General features: G+C 39.1%; 1 protein-coding gene across 1 annotated transcript in view; it reads right to left on the bottom strand.

Annotated features, from left to right (window-relative positions):
- Window positions 1-22588, bottom strand: part of LOC111579061 (neuronal acetylcholine receptor subunit alpha-7-like) — a 43000-nt gene extending 20412 nt beyond the window's left edge. The window contains exons 1-4 of the mRNA XM_035955406.2: window positions 22149-22588; window positions 11338-11477; window positions 5048-5092; window positions 25-134 (exon numbers count right to left, since the gene is read on the bottom strand). Of these exons, the coding sequence (XP_035811299.2) occupies window positions 25-134; window positions 5048-5092; window positions 11338-11477; window positions 22149-22218 (365 nt within the window). The 5' untranslated portion in view covers window positions 22219-22588. The remainder of the gene's footprint in view (window positions 1-24; window positions 135-5047; window positions 5093-11337; window positions 11478-22148) is intronic.
- Window positions 22589-23360: the final 772 nt, after the last annotated feature.

Here is a 23360-nt window from a genome sequence, read left to right as displayed (position 1 = left end):
AAGAAATATGCAAGTCAAACCCACCTGTTGTAGAGCAGGATATCTGGGACCCAAACCATATTGGAGGGGAAGCGGATGCTCTGAACCCCTGGGTAGCTCTCTGGGTTCCATGCGAGGTAAATATCTGTCCAATACTAGAACAAATGATAAAGAGTCATCAAAAAAGGATTAGCATATGATGAGGTGATAACATAAACATGAGATAAAAAAAACAATGCCAAATTCAAAGCTGTTTAGTGAGTTCTGTCTTTGGTTTGTATCCCAGCAAACCAAACCAGTTTGTTATTGGTGTCTTGTTTAGTAATCGCAGCACCAGCGCAAAATGTGTCTTGCAGCTTGGTGCAGTGACGCACATACTGAATAAGCTGTGCATCATAACATCTATTCCTAAAATACGTAAGTACTGGCACAGAACAGCGTTGCAAGAACACATTAACCATCCATCCATTCATTATCTATGCACCACTTAATCCTCATTAGGGTCGCGAGGAGAGGGGGGCTAGAGTCTATCCCAGCTGACTTAGGGTGAAGGCAGGGTTCACCCTGGGCAGGTCGCCAGTCTATTGCAGGGCTACGCAGAGAGACAACAAGCACACTCACATTCACACCTACGGACAATTTAGAATCACCTCAGCATGTTTTTAGGGAGGAAGCCAGAGTACCTGGTGAAAACCCGCATATGCACAGGGAGAACATGCAAACTCCACACAGAAAGATCCCTGGCTGGAATGCGAACTGAGGACCTTCTAGCTGTGAGGTGACAGTGCTAACCACTGAGCTACTGCACAGCCCCATATTAGCCATAGCTTGTCTTTTTTTCTTTCTTTTTTTAACAATTATGATAAACCTTAAACCAGCAGAAGTCAAATGTTTTCCCTTCACACAAGTTAATACAGCTGTTGGCTCACACTTTTCGTCTCACAATCAAGCTTGGCACTAAAACCTTGCCAGGTCAACAGCTGGTTGCACTGACCCCCTGCAATCCCATTAACGCCCGCGTCCATATTTAGCAAGGAGCTGACTGAGCACAGCATCGGAGCATTTAAAAGCACAAATAGTGAGTGTGTTGCCCCTTTGCCTCTTTTCGTTGCTTATACAGCGTTGCAACATGATGTGTGACCAGTGGTATAAATATTAGAGCGTTCCTGGGCATGAAAGTGTTTGTTGCTGTTGTGTCTTTCTGTATGTCTTTGTATATGGGGTTACATATATAGATGGAGGCATTCAGATGTTGAAGCCATAGGGCACATTCCCTATGGAGCAGCCACAGTCTCATTGCTAATGTGGACACAGTACACTGTGCTCATCTGTTTGTGCCTATATGTACATGTGTGTACATGTGCAGGCATGCGAATAGTGTGTTTTTTATTTTTCTTGCTTTTTTTTTGAGTTTGGATAGTTGTGCCCTCAGGATTGTTGATGTATGTGTGTGCAAGCGTGTTTCCACATTACATATCTCTGTAAATGTCCTGCTTTCCGTAGAAGTGATTTTACAATCAAACCAAATTCACATTTACTTCAAAGAGACTCCATCCATCTAAAATGGGCCTGCTGACATATATCTCCACTCAAGCAACTAATAACTTAATCACTACACTTGTCATCCGTGGGCCTTGGTGCTTTGGTGCTTCTTTTCATGTTTGTCGACTGGGAAAGCACAACTAACAGCTAACACAACTAAACACAGCTCAGGAACAGATGAGGAGGACACTGGGCTACGTAAGATAACAGCTGTCTAAGAATAGATTTGAAGTTACATAACAGAAATTTAAGAAAGCATCCCTAATTTGAGACAACAAGGTTCCTATTAAGAGAGTGTGAAATTGACTCTCCGAACGCAAGATTGAGAATGATTTAAGGATGTAATATGCAAATGTGAGGTATGTGTATTACACACCCCAGAATAGTGACATCTGAAATAGTTGGGATCATGAATCATTTAGAATTCATAGATTTTTTAATTGTCATTGTAATGATCTCTCTAATGTGCATGTAGCATCCCACCAACAAATGAGCTCCCACTGCAGAGCATCCTGAGCCTGAACAGTCAGAACGCAGGGCAGATAATTGAACGATAAATTGCTCATGAAATATTAATCACAGTTAAAGGTTCTCCTGTAGTTCCTGATGAATCTGAGCAGTTTTTATAGCAACATCTAAAGTAGACACTCCTGTAAACACTGCACAAGCCTGTTCTCTGTGGATGCTGACTAAAATGGGCTCCAGTTCTTTGTGACAGGCACCAAAAAAGCTCTTCTGGATAAAGAGGAATGCTTTTGGTCATGAATTCTGTATTCATATAAGATGAAAATAGAATTGTCTGGACACAGGGATGTGGCTTTCATTTGACAAAAGAAAGGAGAAGTATTCAACCCGAAGAACACCAGCTTCACGATCATGCATGGTGGTATAAATACAATGCTGTGGGGATGTTTTTCAGCCTGTGTGCCAGGTAGCCTTGTCAGAGTAAACTGCATCATGAGAAAAGAGGACTACTTTGATGTTGTGGAAGAAGACCTCAGGCAGTTTGCAGAATAAATTGAACCTTGGGCAGCACTGGACCTTCTGACAAGAAGATTATCTGAAAAATGCAGTCATAGTGGTCATAAAATAGGTAAAATAAAACATTTTGAAAAGGCCCAGCCAGACCTGAATTCCACAGAGAGTGTGTGAACCGAAGACCAGAATGATGGCAAGAAAGCCTTCCAGTCTCAAAGAACTGTAGATTCTTGCAAAAAAGGAGGAGTGATCCAAAATCCCAGTGGAAAAATGGAAAAATCTTCTAAGCTAACAAACACTACTGCTACACTTGCTGTGGTTGCACATAAAGACTTTGCCATTGATTACAGAGAAATTTTTACAAACATTTTTGAGCAAGGCACTTTTACTAAAAACATAATGTCTTAGTGTCTTTTGTCATAGGTCTATGCAGAAGAAACGTATTGGTCAAATAAGAATTACCTATAAAACTAAATTTGCCATGGGTATGAACAGTTTGCTGTTTAATAGTACATTGTATGAGCAAATATCTCTGACCGATATCTTAAAATGTAACTGACAGATTTATGGTAATTCAGATAATATTAGTCTCTCACAAGCACTCCTCCATCATCCTTGAAAATTGGCTAAAGAGAAGGACACAAAGGTACCACTTGTTCTTTAAAAAAAAATAAGCTCATTACGATTCTCATAGTTAAAAACCGCATAAAATTCCATCCATTCAGATGTGTGGGATGCATTGTCTGATAAACCTGTAATCCTAAAATCCTCCATGACTCAGTGGAGGTGAACCTGCCCCTTCTCCATCTGACTGAGCTGGTTAATGTACTTCTTAAGTCTCCTTCAAAAACTGCTGCATCTGCAAAGCCCCCTTAAGTCGTTGCACCAAAGTAGACGCTGGCATTAAAGAGGTGAATTCCTGAATAACTGATTTATTTATAACTTGTAAGCTAGTCAGCAGCCAACTCGGCCTGATGTGACGGCCTCAGTGGGCTCCTCTGATTGCGGCTGCTGTGATAATGAGGATGTTGTAGCTACCTGGCTGCTCTGATGTAACATTGTCCTCAAGCTACTGAGGACTGTAAAGCATATTTCCTTGCCATTGCCTTATTTTCAACTTTCACTTATGAAATAGAAATGCTGTGGCAAAGCTAAGTAGCTCAGTTTAACATGCTTGGATGGCAGTACTGTACTGTGCATGAATTTTGCAAAGAGTCTGACAATTCACATCTCATTAAGAGATCAACGATCGTATGATTACAGCTTAGCAACCACAACTAGGCACGCCAAATGTGACACACTTTGACAGGCTTTTAAAATGAGCTGTTGTAAGAATGATGGGTATTTAGAGGTATTGAGGTTGCGTCTATCTAAAATCAGTAAGAAATGGATTAAAGCGTGATATCAGGTCTTTATCATGGCTAGAAGAGTTTATAATATTAGGAATTCTGTCCTGTACTCGATACTGGAAGTAGATACTAGAAGTATACACACCAACAACATCATTACCATAAATAGCACTGCATTTGACTTAGTCTGTAACTTCAGAACTCATTTGTACATCTCCTGGACTGACTACTTCTACACTGCAAGACAGGAAATATCCCGTCTTTATTTCATGTCTTCTGCTTACGAGGATGTCAGTTGTTTTGTGGGGGGGTTTTTTGCCCGCATGCGGCTTCAGCCTCAACCTTTTAGCATAATGCCATGGATGTAACCATTAAGCATTTATTTAAGACTTCTTTCACTGTTTTAATGATTTGGCTGTAAACATTAATGTGGCAGCTGGTCACAACTACCTCATGAAGCTAATGTTATCTTAATGGGCTCGCTACAACAGAAAAAAAAAATCTGCCACCTGCAACAGTTGCCAGCAGAAGTGATGTTTTGTCTGCTTTTGTCTATCTCTGTCTAGCGTCAAAGACACTTTATTATAATTGTTTAAACTGCATTTGTGCCAGAACTTGGCAGGTGTAGCAACATTTATAGCAGCACCACTTTAGAATAACACGGATGTAAAATATGAAGACTTGAAAGGCAAAAGAGAGTAACCTGGTATATGTCGGAGACTTGAGTTTTAACAGGCTGTCTTTGAAAATGTATTTTTATCCCCATCCCCTGTGAATATATTGCTGACAATAAATAGGCTTACTGTGTCGTGCTATTTTTACATAACAATCTGCAAAATATCCTTTTTGACCCAACTTACTTTGCAGTAAAGGAGCACACCTAGCAAAAAAGCCATTTGACATTATGTCTGACAGAAACTTCAGCATTGCGTTTTGTATTGTCACATGAGACATTGAAGAGTCACTGTAAACTTAAGTTGTGTTGACACAGAAGCTGTTTCTGTTCCAAACATAAAGGTTATTAGTTGTAGCTATAAATCATGCCTGGCTCTATGCCTTTAAAAGAAGTCAGATGTCCACACTTCTTCAAAAATATGAATGGCAGAGCAACAGGACACACACGCCTGCCTTCCAAAAATATCCTAAGTGACAATTATCGCACAGTGATCACATAAAAAGCACTTGGAGAGGAGACATACCAGCTGCAGCCAGGCATTCGTGATCAACACTTGGTTCTTTTCATCCTAGAGGGGGACAGAAGGAGACAGAGAGAATAATCAGCAGTGAGTAGATGTGGCTGTGAACAGATAGGAACTGAAAATGTTCTGCAGGGTGAGAGAAAATTAAAAATTATATCATTTCTGCACATCTGGTAAACATGATGTGAGAATATTAGATTGGTCGGAAATGAAGAGAAACCCAGATGACACACTAAATGACAATAATGATTCTTTTGCCGTCGCGCAACAGAAGTTACAAATTTGCATTTTCAATAATACTGAAACATTTTAAAAAGGACAGCATGCACAAATGTCTACTGCCAGTGAACAGTAACAGTGAAAACAAGAACAGATGAGTTTATATCAATTTCTATCAATGTCAAGAAAACAGAAACACACGGGGTATCTGAAGGATCAGCTCATGGTCAAGGGTCAGTTAGAGAAAAGGGAGGTAAAATAAAAAGACAGAGAGAGAGTGAGACCAGTCAAGACTGACGGAAAGAAAGCAGAACAGATAAGCTGAGATGGTTCAAGATAATAAAATGGAGAGAGAGGTCAGAAATAGCAGCACAAGAAAGATGAACAAAACAATCTAAGGTGGGAATGGACTCCTTTGGTTTGTCTTGTAGAATCCTACATGACAGCAACAAGTTTTGCTCCTTGTGTTACACTGTTGTCCTCTGAGTGCCTTTCGTTTTATTGCTCCCTTACACTTGGAAAAATGTGCAAACTGCTACAACAGCATCGCACGTTGCCTGTGTTGTTTGAGGACTTTTTTTACTTTCAAAGAACCACCAAAGTGACTTATCACATTATCTTCTACCCATGACTGAAGCTGGAATAATGCAGCTGGTCCAACTCTTTGAAAACTTTTCGTTTAATATTACTGTGATAAATTCATGAAATCAATTTGCTCGCTTTACTTTTTGTCATTTCTCAGACCTAATCCTCTGTATAGTTTTCTTTCTTATCGCACTGTTTCACACTCATTCCAGCCTGCTTTTTCTCTCTTGGGTGGTTCAGAGGTTCTTATGTTGTGAAACAGCCACATATGAATGTGCTTAAATATAACCTTAAGGGAGAGCTCCTCAAAATGCCCCAGAAAAAGGTCTTTAAACAGATAAATGGATCCCTGATTAAAGTCTGATTACAGTCTGATTACAGTAAATTAGACTAGATAGATAGATAGATAGATAGATAGATAGATAGATAGATAGATAGATAGATAGATAGATAGATAGATAGATAGATAGATAGATAGATAGATATAAAGTCACACTTGTATTCATGTTCCTAGCTTATCTGGTTCTAATTTACTGTACAACAGTATAATTTTTCCCTGGAGCTTTTCACATCTCACTCTTACCTGGTGATGGGGACAAAGACTTACTGTTTTTTCAAAATTCTCCTAAGTGTCTCGTATTCATACAGCCTGAGGTTGTTAATGTTGGCCTCAGAATGTGATAGTTAAACTAAATCTGTGCTTTTCAAAGACTAATATCTGACTGAAAAAACAAAATTTAGTTTTAAGGGCACTGCTGAGTGGCGCTATTTATTTATTTACTTTCATCTGTAAACAAATTCAAAGATGCGATGAAACTGAAAAAAAAGATTAAGATTGCAAGAGTTTATCTTTTTAAAAAAATATGTTTATATTCACAGTTTTTAACCCCTAAATGTCTTACACGTATCACTGAAAGCTAATGCATGTACTTTCCTCCTCATGAAATACTTAAAAATGCAGATTTTAACCCAAATTTTTAAGAATTTGTTGTTTACATCCGTGCTTGACTGCAAGCGACCTTATTTGCTGTCTTTGCAGGCACATTGCTGCTCTGTGTTTGTTGCCACATTATCCACCAGCTGTCAGGAAGCGGGATAACATGAAACCAGCTGTACAATGTAAATTGGACCAAAGGCCTGTTTGTGCATGTGCATAATACAAACCAAATGCAAAACTGCTCTCTACTAAAAAAATTGCTCCACAGCACTACTCGTGGACAGAAACTCCACAAGACGCCTTTAACTAAAACTGCTCCTAAACATTAGCATGTATGTGATTAAGGACTTGTTGCTCTAACAGCAGATACAAGTGAATTTGACACCAGCTCATCTGAAAAACCCCAACTAATAGTAAATTATCATCTCTCAAATCACCAACTTTATTATTCACATATGAAGAATCTCTCTGCTCATTGCCTGGCTTCTCTCAGTAATTTACTAAGATTTTTTTTTTTTTTTTTTGGACAGAGATAGGGTTGCAATGGAAACTATGAATAGAAGTAATTTATCCTCAGTTATTTATGTTCTTGAGGTCACCACAATTTAATTAACCTCTAAAATGAATATTAATAGATGCTCTTTTACTCACACGGTAGATATCAAGATATCAGGTGCATATTTTCAGTGAAAATACCACTGAAATTTGCTTCATAAGTTATCAGTGTGGCCCTCCATTGTACATAGAAATCCATTAATGCTCTGTGGGCCTATTATAAGGATGTATAGTCAATATCCAGAGGTGGTTTAACTCTGTGTCATCAGTGACAAACAAAACAAACACACCGCTTTTACTTTTCTTTGTAGTGAAAATCGATTCTCGCACTGTTGCCTTCCCTCCCTCTCTCCCCTCCTCCCTAACTCCCCCCACACTCCAAGCTTATCTCCACCTGTCTTTTCTGATCGGCGCCTCTTTTAAACAGACTCCCTTCTCCGCCGCTGAAATAGAGCAGGCCCATACCTCTTATTGTGTGTTTCACAAAGCAGCATTTTAGTACAATTGTGGAGACTTGGCTTTGCTGTGTCTTTGGTCTATTCTGTGCCTGACCTCTCTTTTGTTGTGGTTTGTGGGCTTTCGCTCGGCTGCGGTGGGCACTATCAGCCCTGTCACACCCGCTATAAACACTCTAATCTCCTCATAAATCTGCTGTGACTGGTTTGAGATAGGCTGGCAAGGGAGAGATGGACACTTGCATCCAATGAAAGCACCTTAACTGTGTTTTATAGCAAGTCATCCAACATCAGATGGTCAAGGACAAAAACATTTTCTCATATATATGTTAATATATATATATATACATTGGTGCTTTAGGGTAAGCCTTCATGCACACTGTTTCAGAATTGGCTTTTCATCTGTGTTATTTATTGGGTTTTAACCCCAGCAGGGAACAACGGGATCCCTTCCTACCTCAATCCAGATCAGAGGATCAGTGTTTCAAAGATATTGAATCAACAAACAGTGAAGAAATGAAATCCTCAGATCACATCTCGAAATCCTCTATTGTGTTTCCTGCGCTCGCCTTCACTTAAGATTTCAATCACTTTCCTGAATAACAAATCTTCACAGTGTGAAGGCTGAATGAGATGCCCTCTTAGTTAAACAGTTCGACAGATATGATTGAGTATCTGCTGAACGACGTCAGAGTCTGTGTAGAGAGAATGCAGCATGGCCTGGTTTAGCAAGGGAACAATAAGAAACATCTCTCTATACATCCTGTTTTTGTCAGGGTTGAAAGAACGCTTACCTTACTACATGATAAGGTTGAGTTCTGGAGGTTAGTTGGTTGGTTGGTTGGTTGGTTGGTTGGTTGATTGATTGGTTGGTAGATTGATTGGTTGGTAATGTGTGCTCAGAGATGGGGCTTTTCGTGACGGTTTTGATGGTTCTCTTTTATTTGTTTTTCCTTTTTCAACTCACCCATAATTGTACATCGTTCAATCTACTTATCCAAGATAGATTCTGAATCAATGACATGATGAGAAATAACAGCAAAAATTTCAGGCTTTTATCTTAAATAGTTCCTGAGATACTGCCTCAAATTCCAATGTGGAAAAATGTGCTGAAAGTGGGTTAACATGCAATTTCTTCTAAAATATGTTCTGGGAAGTACTTCATATATCCATCTAGAATTTCACAGATGCAATTTTAAATATCTATAGTTTACTGTTTAAAAGATTAAAGCAAATCAGAGATGGTGGAGCAGAAGAGCCCAGATGACATGAGATGGAGTGACCTATAAGGCTCACGGTGGCTCTTTATCCTGGATGGTGACCAGTCATGTGCTCGTCTGTCAGTCTGTCTGTGTATCTGTCATTATTCATGGTGGTAAACTCGGTCTGTGGGCATCAACCTGCCCCAGTTCCACGGCTGGAGAGTTACCCAGGAGCAGATGGAGGAATGAAAGGCCACATTACACACACACAAGCACAGCCAGCCATACATTATTTACTGCTGCCCAGTAAGCATTAATTCATCTGGTTTTGCCAACTTATCCATTATGAATTGAGCCAGCTAACAACATTTTTGTCACCAATGCATAAACACACATCTTACAGCATACAGTATATTCAACATATGTATGTTTGGCTTTTGCAAAACTGTGAAAAAGCACAGCTGCAGTGACAAAAATTTTAGTCCGACACATATTTTATGAAGAAATAAATAACAATGAAGCTAAACAATTTTTCAAAACAAAGCAAAAAACTTTAAATAGACATGTCACGTCTCAAAAATGCCATATGTTCTCTCTGGAGAACGTCACGCCTTGTGACTCTGTGTCTCCACTCCATCATTTGCAAGCTCTAAGAATGCATTAAGATGTTGTTTCATATGTGCTGTAGGAGACTTGACATTAATAATAGAATGAGAATCTTATATTAGAGTCCAGCGTGCAGCTCCCACCACCATGTAGTTATCATGAGGAGACGTACACGTCTTGTGACAAGGCAGGCTCAGGGATGTAACGGGGTGTCGGCTTGGGTTTTTCGGTTGAGTGCTCTGGCTACGTAGTGGGGCGAACCAGGAGGAGGTTATGTGTGGATCTGTGTGAGGGTAGGTGCAAGAGATGGGAAGCAGGAGGAGATGCAGGGAAAACACTGAAGCAACAAAACAAACCATCACTGATGTGACAGAAAACTCTACCCACACCGCAGAAGTGACGATTTAAGAGCTGCGGCTTTGACATGAAAAAGACTGAAAAACAGCAGTAAGGGAGGATCGTGGGCCACACAGAGCTAAGTGGAGTTGCTGTGTGTGTTTGTGGCTGTAAAATATAGAGCACACAGATGAGAAATAGTGCTTTGAATGAAGCTTTTCTCTTAGGAAAACACTTCAAATGATGTACATAAAAATAAGGAAGAAACACAGGTGTTGTGTTTGGGTTTTGAGAGTGTACAAAAATTGCTCAGTTCTGTGACATCTTGACATTGACTCGGTAACTTAGTCTACTCGATATTTTTTCTTAGAACTTGATTAGTTATACAGTGCATCATGCTGTTGCTGTTTTTCCGTATTCTCTCTCTCAGTGTCTGTTTCCATCAGCTGCATTTTGGATCAGGTGTGTTTCAAACCTCCTGAGATTAGGCTGATTTTCCTGGAGTCTTTTTCAGACTACATCCAAAATTTTGAACCTGTGACAACCTCTATTCAAAGAGAAACACTGAAATAGCTTTCATGTCTGTACATTGAATATAAATTCAGGCCACAGCTGGTTAGCGTAGCATCGCGTAATGACTGAAAATCAGGCTAAACAACCCGGGTTCTGTCTAAAAGTATAGAACCCCAAAAAAGTTGCATCAATTTGCACCATTCCAAGTAAATTTGCAGATTTGAAGTAGTATATATTCACACCACATATGAAATTTTCTTTGTGTTCTGTCTAAAAATGCAGTAATAATCCAGACTGGATGTTTTAACTACCAGTAGGGAAATAAATATGTGTAATTTCTCAAATGTTCCCAAAATTAATTTAAAGAGGCGCATGGAAATGGTCGTAATCAGAGTGGGAAAAGGTGAGAGATGAGGGAGAGTGAAGAGCAGCTGAGAAGCAAATAAAATGAGGTCAAAAAATTGAGCGGGCATATCTTCAACACAGAGAGAATTTTCTAGTTGAGTGAAAGAAAGGACTGCAGGCCTGTAGCGCCTGACGTGAAAAGCAAAGAGGGCAGAAACGAAGATCTTGCTCTTTCAAAAGATGGATATTCTCACTTCAGTGGTTGCAGCCACTGGTGGAATAACAGTTCTAAGTTCAGAGGAAGATGAAGTGCTACAACCACAAGGTATGTGCACTGGCATGCAACACAGTCACTGCAGATAAATCAAATAGGAAGCTTTCAACATAAACAAACATTTAAGATGCAAAAAGCTTCATGAAGAGTATTCAATGCAAGTTTTTTTTTTTTTTAATTCGCTTTTCTGTCGTGCGCGCATGTCCTTGTTTCTTTTTGTGTTGGAACATATTAAGTACTTTACAAAACACATTCACACTCACCACATCGATGATCTGCAGCAATGTGAGGCCGAGATCCACCACAATCGGTGCCGAGTCGTTTAGGACGGGTCTCTCAAGTCGATTGTAGTTCACCATCAGGTCACTGTACAGCTTCCTCTGGTGGATACCACCAAGACATCCTGGGAGAACAAATGGACAATTACAACAGGAAAGGAGAAGAGGCAGCAATGACAGAGAAAATTACAGATGGCAGAAGTAGTTTGTAGCTTAATGGAGCAGAAGTGAGGAAAAAAAACATAAAATGATAACAGCAAGAGTAACGAAAGGGAAGAGTAACAGGTGAGAGAGGGAAAAAATGGAAGCTCTGAGAGAAAAATGGGGAGAGGAACTGACAGCTTTAAATGGTTCTGTTGCATCTTTAACAAATAATCAACCCAGCAGTTTAATAAAACATTCATAGTGCTCTCCCACACATATCAATGCCTGTAATCTAATCAGTGCCATTATTGTAATTATTTACAACATTGTTCGTGCAGTGCCGGGATCCCTCAAGAAATCCTAATTAAGTCACAGTATGCTCAATGTAATGAGCACATTGTTAACTCACTGAACATTAATTGTGTTGACTGTGAGTTTGTTTAGTCTCTCCTGTATTCATTACGCCTCATCAAGAAGTTTACACTGAACAACGAGGCATCCATCTTTAGCAGGAATTAATATTACAGCTCAGTCCCTCATAAAAAAGCAAAGCATTCAGTTGTGAAAGTGGCATATCTTGTCTGTGGCACCATGCTGCTAGTGTTGTTTCTCTTTCACGGGTGCTGCTGTCATCGTGTAATTTGACTAAAAAGGCTTTGACTGAGTGACTGTTGGGAGAGAATCTCATAGCAGCCGGGCTGTATAATTTACATTATAACACTGTAGAAGCTAATCTACGTCAGAAATCCAGATACAGTGACATATCTCTATTCAGTCAATGATGTAACCCCTAAAAACTCAACTCACTGTATCAGAATTACATATCTGGGCCAGTCTGTGTCAACAATTCAGACAGAATTAAAGAAAATATTTTGCTGTACCATCTCAGATTTTGTTCAGAGTATACTTACAGTAATTGTCATTTGGGACTCAAAGCTAAGTTTTGTAATATCTTGAGAATCTTGGATGTTTTTAGACCTGGAAGTTCTTGTATTTTCCCTAGTAAGTTCCTCTAAGTGTAAACATATAGATGTATTTGTATAAGTATTTAAAAAGCAGCCTTTGGTCGACATTTCACCAACTTTTGAGGCCTCTAACATTAGTCGAATATGAGAATTTGATTTATGGCAGGAACAGTAAGCCAAGGTTACATGTTTTTGCTATTTTCACATGCAAAAATGGACCACAAAAACACTTTTGCACAGGGCTCTATATATTTTCATTACATGAGCAACGTTACAAGTTGCTTCCATGTTGTCTTCATGTTGAAATCTAACAACAAATAATTCTCATTTTGACCTTCTGAATGTTCCCCTACAGATACTTGTGTTCCTTAAGTGAGACTAATACATGGATACTATAACTTAGCATTTTGTCAACCTAATATTAAAAGTAATGACACTGTTTCAAGAAAAGTTCAAACTGATCTTTATTTCCACAATGACATGTAGGCAAGCTATACAGTGTAGCCAGTACAGCTCTTAAAGTTACTTGTTTGCACCAATTTTGGTCGCATAAATTAGCACTAAAAGCTTAAAAAGTACAGTCCATCTAAGAAAAACAACAGCATCATTTTCTAGAGGTCAGGGTGGATGGATGGGAGAGCAAAACACTGGACTTCAGCAAGGAGGACTGCGGCTTATTTCTCATTTCAAACAGTTTCAAAAAAATCTAAATTAAAAACAGGGTTCTCCTCACACCTTCCAGCAAAATGCAGCTGAATCAGCTGCTAGTCAGCTCAAGGACAGTAAACTTGCAAAGGACAGAGAAGGCCTGGATCGTACTGATTAAGTCACATTCTCTGATGCAGACACAGTATTGCTGAAATGTCAGTTTGTTTGCACAAATTAAAGGGTGTGAATTAATCAGTGTGCCACAGTCCAACTTTTTAAAGTTTTATTTATTTTAAAATCTGGACATGATGGTTGCATAAGAAAACTACACCAACCTGAATAAACTAATCTTTTAAAACAAACCGTTTCTCTAAAGCCATCTTAAGCCTTAACTGTAACACTGCCACGCCATAGAACAAGATAATTATTTTATTTTAATTTTTTTATGAGGGCATGGACAGACTATATATTTGGTTGTTTAATTTGGAGGAATTGTTGAAAATAGAACATATTTTATTTAACTTACTTTAGCAAAATAAGACCGTGTAACATTAGATATACCTAAAATAAGTACAGTTCCTACTTTGGTGCCTTTCAAACAATGCTAGCCAGTGAAAAAGACAGCAACTGACAGTGATGTACACCAAGGGGAAAAAAGCTTCATCAGAATTGTTTTTTTTTTCCAAACAAAAAATATATGCAAATTAGAAACCATAACAACAATTTTAAAGAAAGTGGCTTTAGGTTATCCATCCTCCAAACTTTGGATGAGCAGCTTCTTTTCTCCCGTGAACACTGTCATCAGCAGAGCATTTGCTAAATTCTGGACTCCCTCATTCTTCAGTGTCTCATTTCAGCCACAACTGAAAAGGTCTCAGCCTTCATCTCCCCTCTGACCCTTGTTCAAATTAGATGTTGTCTCAACATATTCCAGCAATTACCGTGTGACAGCCAAGACGTGAGTGCACCCACAATGACTGAGCGGATGACTAATTAGCTAATGAGCCGAAAATAAACAAAGACAGCTAGCTGTGCATTTGTGTGCTGTGGGTGTTGGCGAGTGTCAGACAGGGCAGCCCCTAAATCTTGGAGTGACAGAGAATCTGCATAATGGGGAAGAGTGGCAGCCAGCAAAAGTGTTGAGAGTTGATGGAGAGAAGCGAGCCAAGAAGAAACAAGCCGTAAAGTAGTAAAGAGCTCTGTCAGTGAAAACACAAACATCTGTGAGTGGTGGGAGGCAACCTAGCACACACTTTTGTTGATATACAGTATCAGAATTAATGATGTCTGTCCGTTATTTTCTGCATTATATAGAAAGTATTTTTATTTTTCCAGCAAATATTGGATAGATACATTTTTTTTTTACGATCAGTCCACTCCCTGCACTTTGTACCCCCTGCAGATGCGATTCAAGTACAGCAAGTTCTGAACAATTTGTACCTCTGACTCCAAGAAGGGAGGCAAACATCTTATAAGACATGATTGCTTTGAGGAGCTGTGACTGTACCAGGCGTGCAGATGGCTGCTAGTTTGCTGAGACGACTTATTCGAGAGCACGTTCAGATACAGAGTCTGTGTTATTAGACAGGACCTAAGTTGGAGCTGGGGCAGCTTTCTAAGAGCTGCATATTTATCCTTATAGTGTCCCACATGTGATGCTTTATACCGGCAGTTCAGTGGTTATGTAATGTTGTTCCTCCTCACCGCTCTTGGTTTTCTTCTGTTTTTTGTAATGTGTGCTCTATGTTAGTAGCTTCACTTGTATTTCAAAGCCTTTTATGTACAGTATCTGCTCATATATGACACTCATACTGATACTGATCTGCTAATATAGAATTTATAATAGTGATATGCCTTGTAAATGATGATATTGACCAGTCATTGCCTTTAGAAGGACATATTCAATACAAGCTGTCAAATTTTAGGGGTAGAACACTTGCGAATTTCGAAAAGTTTTTGATGACCTCTGGAGCTGTTCTTACTCATCTTGCTGTACTGATGCAGTGTTACACTATCAGGTGTTTTCAGCAGAATGGCATGTGAAAGGTCGAACGTGGGAATGACTCTTTTTCATGTTCCGCACTGCAATAGTCGCCCTCAAAGCTACAGAATGATGGCAGTAATCTTTAAAGTCTTCTTCAAAACCTCAGTGACCTCCTTTGACTGGATGGGTCACACTGTCAGCCAAGTACACGTCGTTTCTAGGGAATCTTTCACAACAAAGAAATCTTTGAAAAACACTTTTCAAGAAATGTTTAATAAGAAGAGCGGATGAAGTGAGTCTGACCCTAATGTCAAGGAATCATTTACTCCTCGGTCTGTCCCGCCATACGTCTCTTCATACGTATTCTATGTAAACTCATATGATGCAGTATGATGAATTATATTTGTCTGTCATACATGGTTAATAAATGTCTCTTTTTGTTGAGACCATAAGTTGTATGAATAAAAAAAAAAAAACACAATCCAGTTTTTCTACATCTTTTAAGATTCTACATTGCAGTGCTATTTTATTCATTGTTATAAAGCACAGATTATATATTTTAAAAGCCACACAGGCAGCAGAAGACTTTGGTTAAAGTATAGAAGTTCTGATACATCTCTTGGTTTAGTCCTCATTGAACGTATGAGCTTTGATGAGTTCAACTATTGGTAAAATCGCCTGGACGAGGGCTTGGATGTGTGCGGAATGAACTGAAACTGTTATCAGGATCCTACAATATTCACAAAGCTTTATCATTCAATGGTATACTTAGTTATATTTTATGCTGCAGGATGTTTTTGAAGTTTTGAGGATGCCCCTGAAAATAATGCTTTCCAGACTCATGCCGTGAGGTCTTTTCTTGGAGTGAATAAATGTACTGCTGTTTGAGCTTTTGAAGTGGATATGAGATGTAGTCATGTCTTGTGAAGCAGAAAGGTGAACGTGTGATACTGTAAAATCACTTTGTTCAGTTGTGAGAAGAAAAAATGGCAAAAAGATCTTTAACTGCTATCATGCACCCTATTATCGTTGGTCAAGAGTGGCTGCTGCAACATTTTTCATGTCACATTTAGACTTATTTTACTTTAAATAATTTGCAGTATAACAAAATAGCAGTCAAGTACAACATCATTAAATATCTGTAAGGAAAGATGGAAAGAGGAAATTAGTAAGGAGACAAAGATTCGAAATTACACTCAAATGAAAGATAATTACTATGAAGAACCAGATATAAAATGACATTTTCTAGGTCAGTGTGTTGGATGCTACTTTCCTACTGGCATTTGAGGTACATGGATATAAAAGCAGTCCTGAAAAGCATCATTTGTATCATGCTGTTGTTGTTGTTGTTGTTGTTGTTGTTGTTGTTGCTGTTGCTGTTGTTGTTGCTGTTGCTGTTGTTGCTGAGTTTTAAGTTTGTATTCCCCGACCCTTACTTTTTTTTTTACAAGATCTCATTGAAGGATCCAGATTTCTTTTGGTTGTCTGATGCTGATATGTTACATTATGCAGAGCACTAAGTGTTGCAGTGTATGTAATGTTTGTTTGTTCCTTTAGATAGTTTCCAGTGTTACTGTAGCATGTAAATTGTCCCTCCGGGGAGCAATAAAGTCACATTAATTCTTGAAAAGGCTGCGGTTTTCAAGGGCAGTTGTGAGAGCAGGACGGTGTTGAAAATCAACCTGATGCTAACTGCACAAGAAGTCACCGCTGTGTTATTTGTTTGTATTTTCACATGCCCATAGCATACATACATACACATAAATATAAAGTACATGTAGTATTCTATATGTATAGTATTTTGTTTCCTTTAGAGGTGCCTTACGCTTTTGAGAAAAATAACATATTTGCATATTTACTCTGCTGTCTCATAGTCCTCAGTTTTAACATGTTTTAAATGTGAATTACTTCTTTAAATAAAATATACATTAAATCACATTCACCTGCACCTACAAATAGAGCAGGGTTCAAAAAGACTTCAGTAAGAAATTCTACCTGTAACGATAAATGTGAGTACAGAAAAAAACAGGATTTGACATGAGAATGAGAAACTATTCTTTTCCTGCTCTGTGGTAGGCCCTATCCTCAATATTTTTAACACAGATAGCCACATCCTCAGAATATTCATCTCACCTTCAGAGCCCCCCCACTGACATACAGAGTCCTGCCCCAGTTTTCCACAGTCTAACCACACTTGCACATGTGTCTTCTTCTTGTATCCCGTAGACTGCGACTGATGTTTTTCAGTTTTCATCTATAAACCATGCGCTCATTGATACAGACACACTGAAACACATCAACACAGAGTCTTCACATAGCCTGAAGGCATTTGTCAGTATCATATGACTACAATATGTATCTCTCACTGCATTAGTTTACCGCCCATATATCCATTTTAGAGCCCACTGGGAGCGTCATTCAGTCCTCAATCATTAAAGCGCAGTTGCATTGTACAGAAATATAAAGAAAAGAGTATCTGTTTCCATTGCTGGGATGCTGCAGTCGTAGACATAAAGGCAGTTTGGTTTATGAGTCGTTCATCCTTGAAGGTACACGCTGCCTTCGAAATCATTTTTAAAGACCTGGTGTCTATGCTGTTCTCATTTTTCTCGTCACAGACAATGACACTCATGGGGGTGACAAATCAGTGACGCACCAAGTGCCAGAGGTTTGACATGAGTTATTCCCGTTCAACTGTTGTGTTCCCCTGTTGTATGGATCGAACTCTAAAAACAATGGATCCAATAATGCAACTGGACGTCATCTTTTCTTGTGTTCTCTTGTCTCCTCAAACAGCACTACAAACTCTACATCTCTTTGTTATGAAGGCTTTCTTGAAAATTTGATGTCTCCAAGCCTAAACTGAAATCATCCCAGTGACTTTGCAATGGCACTGTCAGGATTATTTTCTCCAGAGTCATAGCTGTTTTGACAGCAGTAGAGATGGACCAGTTATTGACCTGGCAAATTATTATGGCAGATATTTGGCATTATTCCCATTATATTATTATTGCTATTTTCATTGGCCCGTTATGCAAAAAGTGAACAAGAACCACAAGCCGTTGCCATGAACCAGGAAATTAGCTACTCTCACAGTGGCTAAGGCTATGCCAACAGCTGCTATGTGAGAAGGCAGCAACAAAACTCCCTGACACAGAGTCTGGAAAATAATAACTAATGATGCTTTAAGATCTGGACCCTAGAACAGTGAAAGATTAAGAAAACAGATAAGAACAGCAGATGTAACTGCAGGAGACAAACTGATCAATCTGTCGATCCCAAATAAACAAAGAAAAGCATCTTAATTCAATCACTTCATCCCTTTAATCCCTTTAATTACATGCTGTTAAAATATTACCTTTATCGTGTACTGATTCTAAATATTGTTTATTAGTCTTTCCTGATTACCAATAATTGAGATCAGTATCGAGCCTGCAAAACCCATACCGGTCGATCCCTACTGAGCAGTACTATGACCTGAAAAGTAATCTTGATGTGTAAAATAGATGGAGTGCACCTTAAATGAAAGATAATGTAAATAAAAGTTGACACAGGCCCGCATAACTTCCAACCATGTAAATTTTTGTTGCAGAAAAAACTCCCCTGATCAAAATCTTTTCCCATCTTATTGTACACCATATTGGTGCCAGAGGGCGACTTTTAACAGCTTGTGGCTTCCAGCAATAAAAATTACACTTGTGGACAATGGGCCAAAGAGTGACTTGAGTACAGCAGATCCAGTCTATATTGCCCTCAAAAGACTGTTGTGTTTAGTTTAAAGTGAGTAGTAAAAATGAATAGCACAAAGTAGAACAATAAATACAAGGCCATTGTGTGACTGTAACTGGAACCATCAGAGAGAATTCAATGAAAGCAGGAGGACAACCTGGTGTCAATATTTACAGCAACTGACAAGGAAAATTAAAGCTTGTTTAAAAGGCTGGTAGCTGATGGGATAAAGGAGCTCATATAGTGATTGGTGCTTCTTCTTGTAAGGATACAGCTCTGCCCTGATAACATACCACTGAGAACATTTGTCACTTGCATTTTGCTGCTTATAGGCTTTACATATTGTTGTCACAACTACGCACATCTACATGTTGGATTATACATTATGAACTTGTCCCTGATGGATGCTCCCTTCAGTTTTACTTCACTGTAACTGGTGGAAATAATGTATTCTATCACATTATGCTGTGTGTGTGTGTGTGTGTGTGTGTGTTATTACAGTCTTTCTCTCAAGACATATACTGTTCTGGTCTTAGCTGCAAGATGATGAAGGAATTCACCTGAAACCAGATCCCATTCAGCTCAGGACCAGTTATCACGACAATACTCACGAGGACTGTGCCACCACAAAGACAGATTAAATATTGATTAGCCTCAAGCAATCTGAACATGGAGGAGACTTGACCAAGTTTAAAATCGAATCGCATTAAAGCAGCTGGTTCACAACTATCTGTAAAAGATCGATACATATCCAGAATCCAACAGACAAGCAAGACAGAGGGGCTGAATGTGACTGGGTCAACATCTTTTCCTTTTGGAATATCAAACAGGTCACTTCACTGGCTTGTGTAAACACGTTTGAAGGAGTATTTCTGCTTACTGCATTTTATACAAACATGATTCCTGAACACAGAAAATAAGCTGTTTCACGCAACTTTTTGCAAACTTCCTTTAACGCTGCAACAATTAATTTATGGCCACTTTATGATGATACAACAACCTTTAAACCAAACACTGACAAATCGTTACATTATAAAGCTTATGTTTTGGTCATGTTAGCAAAGTTGCCTGTTTACACGACCAACAGGCTTTCAGCAACTCTAGCTTGGTCTCCACAGATTCCTGGGAGAAATTTGTCTCTAACTGTTGCATTATTTTCAGGAACCAGCTAGCTAACTTGGTGTGCATCAGATTCATCAGGTCCCCTATTCACCTAGAGACAAAGTGGATAAGAGAATGTGGAAAAGTTGCAAGCCAAAATAACAGAAACAGTGAGCTTAAAGACAAAAACTGCTCAAAGGAGCAAACTAACATAATTTTTGGACTTTGACACTCTCCTGACACAAAAATAGTTAATTTGAAAACATTTGTTAATGCAGTTTTAAACAGATGAGTCGATTTTATGCCAAAATATAATATATTTTTGTCTCCATTTACTAACTCTGGCTTTAGGAACTTGACTGAAGCACAAAGAAAAGACTAAAAAGCACATTTATAGTCAATCAGCTTGTCTGAGGCTGCTGAATAAAAGCCTAGAATACAACTAATCAACAATGGATGTCTGTCTGAGTCACCATGGATGCAGACCCATGAATTATTCTAATTTTGTTTTCCATTTACAAACATTTACATTCAGTGATTCACAGAATAATTGTCCTTGACCTAGTTGCCATCAGGGGTGATTCCTAATAAACCTTCTTTTGTGCAGACATAAACACAGACTGGAGAGACCAATTTTGGATGTCTGCATATGCAAACTTACATTGAAGGTTTTTACAGAATGTTTGGACTGCAAGTATAAGCTGTAGACAGTTAGTGTTGTGAAGTGTTTCCTTTTTTTACTTGCTTTCGGACTAAGAAAGATATTGTTCCACTATCTCATAAGCTACAACTGTCCAATAGTTTTTGTGAGGGATTTTCTGCATATTCAGATAATCACATGTTCAGTGAGCTATTGCAAGACTGGATCCAGACTAAATTTGACACCCTGTCTCCCCACAAGAAGATAATTGGATGGACTGTGTCAGGAGCAGAGGGTGGACACAATAACAGCTGAACATCATTGAGCGAGCCTCCTTTTCATTTCAGGACAGCACAAATCCTCCTTGAAACGCTGTCCTACAAATTGTTACCCAAGCTTTGTGGGAGAAAGAAATCCTTCACTTGATTCAGTGATGAAAGAGCTCGGCATCCATTTGGCACACGGCTCTCCAGACGTTTTCCTTGAAGATTTGCAGATGTTTATTTCTGGTGATTAGGCATCTGACTTCATTTTAGTGTCTTGGAAATTGCTCCTAAATCGAGTTTAGCAGTGGGGCAACAGCGTCTTGACATATGACAAAAAATATGTCTTTTCCTTTGTAGCAACTTTAATATGCAAAACATGTGTTCAGCTGCCTTTGTCATAGCAATATTGCTTCTTTAAAGTAAAATTCTCAGTCTGTGCTATCCTGTGTAACTAGTTGCGATGATGTAAATACAGAGATGAACCTACTTTTACTCTCACCTGTTTGCATGTTGGAATTTTTGTGTGTGTGTGTTTTTTTTAAGCAAAACAAAGAATATTAGCACTGGTCCAGATTATGGAAAATTCAGTTTGCTGTACAGATTAATTTCTGAGACTGTTCAAATCTGACATGTCTCTCTCTCAAGATCATTTTCTCTCTCCTTCTGCTTCAGTCAGATATTGCAAATATACCTAAAAGTATCAATAAAACAGGAACGCATGAGTGATATGTAAATGTAACTACTCCAGTGCAGAAATATAGGCTATAAGGAGGGATTTAGACATATTACAGTGATTTAGGATCCTTTAACCCAGTTCTACTGTAGTCAATCCTTTAGCTGCAGATTACACTGGAATGATGAACGGCCCCACGGACTTCTTGCATCACCACTGTAGTCGCCCTTCTTATTGTGAGCCAGATGTTGTCAGTCTATTAAAGAAAGCTCACTGGCATGCACAATCTAGCAGAATTCCACCTTTGCACACACAGTATGGCAAAAATATCAATCGTATTATATATATAGATGCATAAATGACATCACCTCTATGAATGATTGTTACTACAAGGATCATTTCCAACAAAATAATCTATTGTGCATTGCTTTAACAGTGCATACAGATGTTTCTCATGTGCCAGATGTGCTAAGCCGAAGTATGGAGCGGCACTTATCTCTCTCTGGAATCTTCATGTAAATGACGCGCAAATGGCACAAATACGCAAGAAATAAAGTGCCAAGCTGCGCTTTTCCCTCTCTTCGCTCTTTTGGCATCTTTTGACACTGGTCTACATGAACAGAGACTAAAGGATCCAGTGACCCACCTTGGCAGCAGAATGTCGCCCACAGGTAAACTCCAACTAATACAGATCCAGTGCGCTTCCGAGGCGCCATGGCAGCGGCGGAGCAGAACTCCTGTATCCCGCTGGAGATGTCAAACTTGGAAGGAGCGCAGCTTTGTCAGACTGCTGGTGCTGCTCTCTCTCCTCTCTGTCTCTTTCTCTCTATTTCTTCTTGTCGGATGCTGTAAGAGACGCACGGACACACCCGATGTCTGTCTACTTGTGTTTGGTCTGCAGCCACCTGAGAAGTCACTTTGGATTCACCTCTCCTCTCTCTGCGCTCAGCTATATTTTTTGTCAAACATCTCGATCTCGTCCTCTGCGCGTTTCCTGATGATGACAGCCACCTGTCCGACGGCTGCTGCTGCTGCGTAATACCGGCACGGTCGTCAGGATTTGTCCCCTCCAGTCATTTCGGACTCATCCTCCGCTTTATGGACAGTGACTAATGGAACACGCGTAATCTCGACGCGCAAACATCTCCAACAGAGGGCGACATGCCCCGCCCCCTAAACTTTGGAAAACTTTTTTTTTAAACTCATGTAAATGTTTCATTGAAAAATTGTTTCAAATCGACCCTGATTTCATTTCTTTCATCCTTTTTTGAATGAGTTACCATGATCTACCCATCAGCCTAAACTTGGATCCTCCTCCTCACATCTCCTTCTGCAGACGGGAAGGATGAATCTGATATAAACTGAGCAGAAATACGTTTAAAAGAAAAAAAAATCCCTTCAAAACTGCAGATAAAGAGAGTGATTCCCCCTGTCTGCAGTGTTCCTTTAGGGAACTTTCCACTTTTAAACTGTTCTCAGTTTTGTCACTTTTTACATATTCACTTCCTGCATCTCCTACTCTTCCCTACTTGCAACTTTGACCTCTTTTGCAACAAGAGCGAAGCACTGACAGAAAACACTTTTATACGAAACCTTCACTCATTTTTCTGTCAAACTGTCACAGTTGCATGGAAAGAAGTCACCTTTGTAGAATGAGTATGGAAATTTAAAGTCCTGACTCTTGCCAATAATAACTCCATAGCACTACTTATTACACTGTTTATTTAGTGTTAGAAGATCATGTCACACCTAGAAAATCTCTGAACAGATTTTGAGTGCGACGATGCAGCTTTTGCTGATTATTATCTGATATAATTATAAATAAGGTATCATTTATTTTGTAAAGCCTGCATGTTTC

Source organism: Amphiprion ocellaris, chromosome 4 (genome assembly GCF_022539595.1).
Source record: "Amphiprion ocellaris isolate individual 3 ecotype Okinawa chromosome 4, ASM2253959v1, whole genome shotgun sequence".
Lineage (NCBI taxonomy): Eukaryota > Metazoa > Chordata > Actinopteri > Pomacentridae > Amphiprion > Amphiprion ocellaris.
This window is presented reverse-complemented; position numbering and strand designations above follow the sequence as displayed.